At 45.0% G+C, this 2,349-nt stretch overlaps 1 protein-coding gene across 1 annotated transcript in view; it reads right to left on the bottom strand.

The window, feature by feature from the left end:
* Positions 1 to 1,556: 1,556 nt before the first annotated feature.
* Positions 1,557 to 2,349, bottom strand: part of LOC101859825 (alpha-2A adrenergic receptor-like) — a 4,115-nt gene continuing 3,322 nt past the window's right edge. Inside the window, exons 3-4 of the mRNA XM_005111123.1 lie at positions 2,189 to 2,287; positions 1,557 to 1,930 (exon numbers count right to left, since the gene is read on the bottom strand). Of these exons, the coding sequence (XP_005111180.1) occupies positions 1,557 to 1,930; positions 2,189 to 2,287 (473 nt within the window). The remainder of the gene's footprint in view (positions 1,931 to 2,188; positions 2,288 to 2,349) is intronic.

The following is a 2,349-nucleotide window of genomic DNA, read 5'->3' as shown; positions in this document are numbered from 1 at the left end:
TTCAGAGAAGACAAGCCGTGAATATTTCCTAAAAAATAAAACAAAATAATGAATATATAAACACATACTTATATATACATTATATGTTTATATATATATATATACATATATATATATATATATATATATATATATATATATATATATATATATATATATAAACATGTGTATACATATATATATATATATATAAAACAGGGAATATATACGTGGAATATATATATATAACATGTATATACCCAGATTGTACACAGCTTCCGGTACAGCTTCTTGTACGCTGTGACATCAAAGTTGCCACGGGCAACTGCTTCGACTGGCAGGCTAGACCTTGTGAGGGTAGCCGACGGGTAGACCTTGTGAGGGTAGCCGACGGGTAGACCTTGTGAGGGTAGCCGACGGGTAGACCTTGTGAGGGTAGCCGACGGGTAGACCTTGTGAGGGTAGCCGACGGGTCTTAGACCCTCGTGATTTTTCTGAAGGGCTTGCTTACCCGAGCATGCGAAGACTGGTTTCCCGGCGTATGAAGAGGATGAGATTAACAGAAGGCCCAACGGTTTTGAAGGCGGTACCAGCAAGTGCAACTTTGATGTCACAGCGTACAAGAAGCTGTACCGGAAGCTGTGGAGTGCATAAGGGCATGGACAAGGCACCAAAGAAGTTCTCGCCATCCACTGCAGCCTGGCAGTCTCCAGACGTAACGGTCTCCGTGCCACTGGGTAAAGGCTTCCTGGGCCGAGGGAGTAGGACTGCCACCGTGCAACAACGGTTCCACTTTTCATTCTCCAAATACGACATTCCAGAGTCCCCACTGCAACAGACATTGTACATCCAAGATCGGATTGCGCAGCCATAGCGCGTCCACAGATACGCTGCTGGATTTCATCGCCATCTTCAGCAACGAAGGACTACCTACATATATATTATTATATTTACACACACACACATAACACACACACACACACACACACACACACACACACACACACACACACACACACACTCACAAACAAACATATATATAAATATACATATATATATTTATATATATATATATATATATATATATATATATATATATATATATATATATATATATAATAATTATACAATATAAACAATCAAAAGTTATGATGGAAGTGAGTAGCAAGATTGTCAGATGCAGGGAAAAACATACGCTACTTGAGCTCCACTCCGATCAAACACTTGGAGTGTGCTGGTTCAGCGTGAACATTTGCAGTTTCCAAGGACTCATGAGCTATGGAAGTCACCAAACTTTGGCGGTCATTTTCTCGCCAATTTTACTTCTGAAACCAGGCGACCCCACCTTCTTTAATTGCAAATACCTCTACTTCTATTCAAGAAAAATGATATTTATTTTTCGTCAAATGCAAGTCAAATGAACAACATTTAAGAAGATACCAATAACTCCATATACACAACAATTGACAATTAAATATACAATTGTTTTTCTTTACTATTATAATTTATGGTGGAAGTGAGCAAGATTATCAAATGTACGGAAAACATACGCTACTTGAGCTTCAGATCCGCTCCGATCAAACACTTGGAGTGTGCTGGTTCAGCGTGCTCACTCTGACCCCGGTGCGTCGGGCCTTCCTGTGCACCATACGCCGGAACGCGTTTCTGAACTCTGGGCTGCTGAAGTTGTACAGGAAAGGGTTAATGGTCGAGTTGACGTACGTCATCCAGAACGTGACGTCGTACACAGCTTCCGGCACCAGCTTCTCGTCGTACGCCGTGACGTCGAAGACGATGTGGAACGGCACCCAGCAGATGAGGTAGCCGACGATGATGTAGGTCAAGGTCACGAATACGCGCACTTCCCGTCGTTCCCGCTTGTCCTCCTCTCTCTGAGCGGCGGTGGCGGCGGTGGTTTCGCTGTCCAGTTTCTTCCTCCTCAAGTCGTGGACTTGGCTCGGGATTTGTAAAAGATTGTTCGTCCTTCTTTTCACGCCCCCGCCCTCCGTAACGGTCGTTTTTGACAGTCTTTCGTTTGTGCTGCCGTCTTCGTGTACCCCTCCACCTCCCCCTCCTCCTCCTCCTCCTCCTCCTCCTCCTCCTCCTCCTCCTCCTCCTCCTCCTCCTCCTCCTCCTTCTCCTCCTCCTCCTTCCCCATCGACTCCGATGTAGACCCCTCCTATCTCCTCTGCAGTGATCTCGCCGTTACCTCCCGCCATCTCTAGTTTTGCCGCCGACAGAACCACGCCTTTGTCTTCCACGACCGAGATGATGGCTTTGGGCGTCTTATCCCCAACGGAGGATGAAGCTGTAACACAAATGTGGGGTTTGGGGGGGGGGGGTTGTTTGTTTTTTTGAGTAAAGAGAAAG

The sequence above is a fragment of the Aplysia californica genome, unplaced genomic scaffold (assembly GCF_000002075.1).
Source record: "Aplysia californica isolate F4 #8 unplaced genomic scaffold, AplCal3.0 scaffold01008, whole genome shotgun sequence".
NCBI lineage: Eukaryota > Metazoa > Mollusca > Gastropoda > Aplysiida > Aplysiidae > Aplysia > Aplysia californica.
This window is presented reverse-complemented; position numbering and strand designations above follow the sequence as displayed.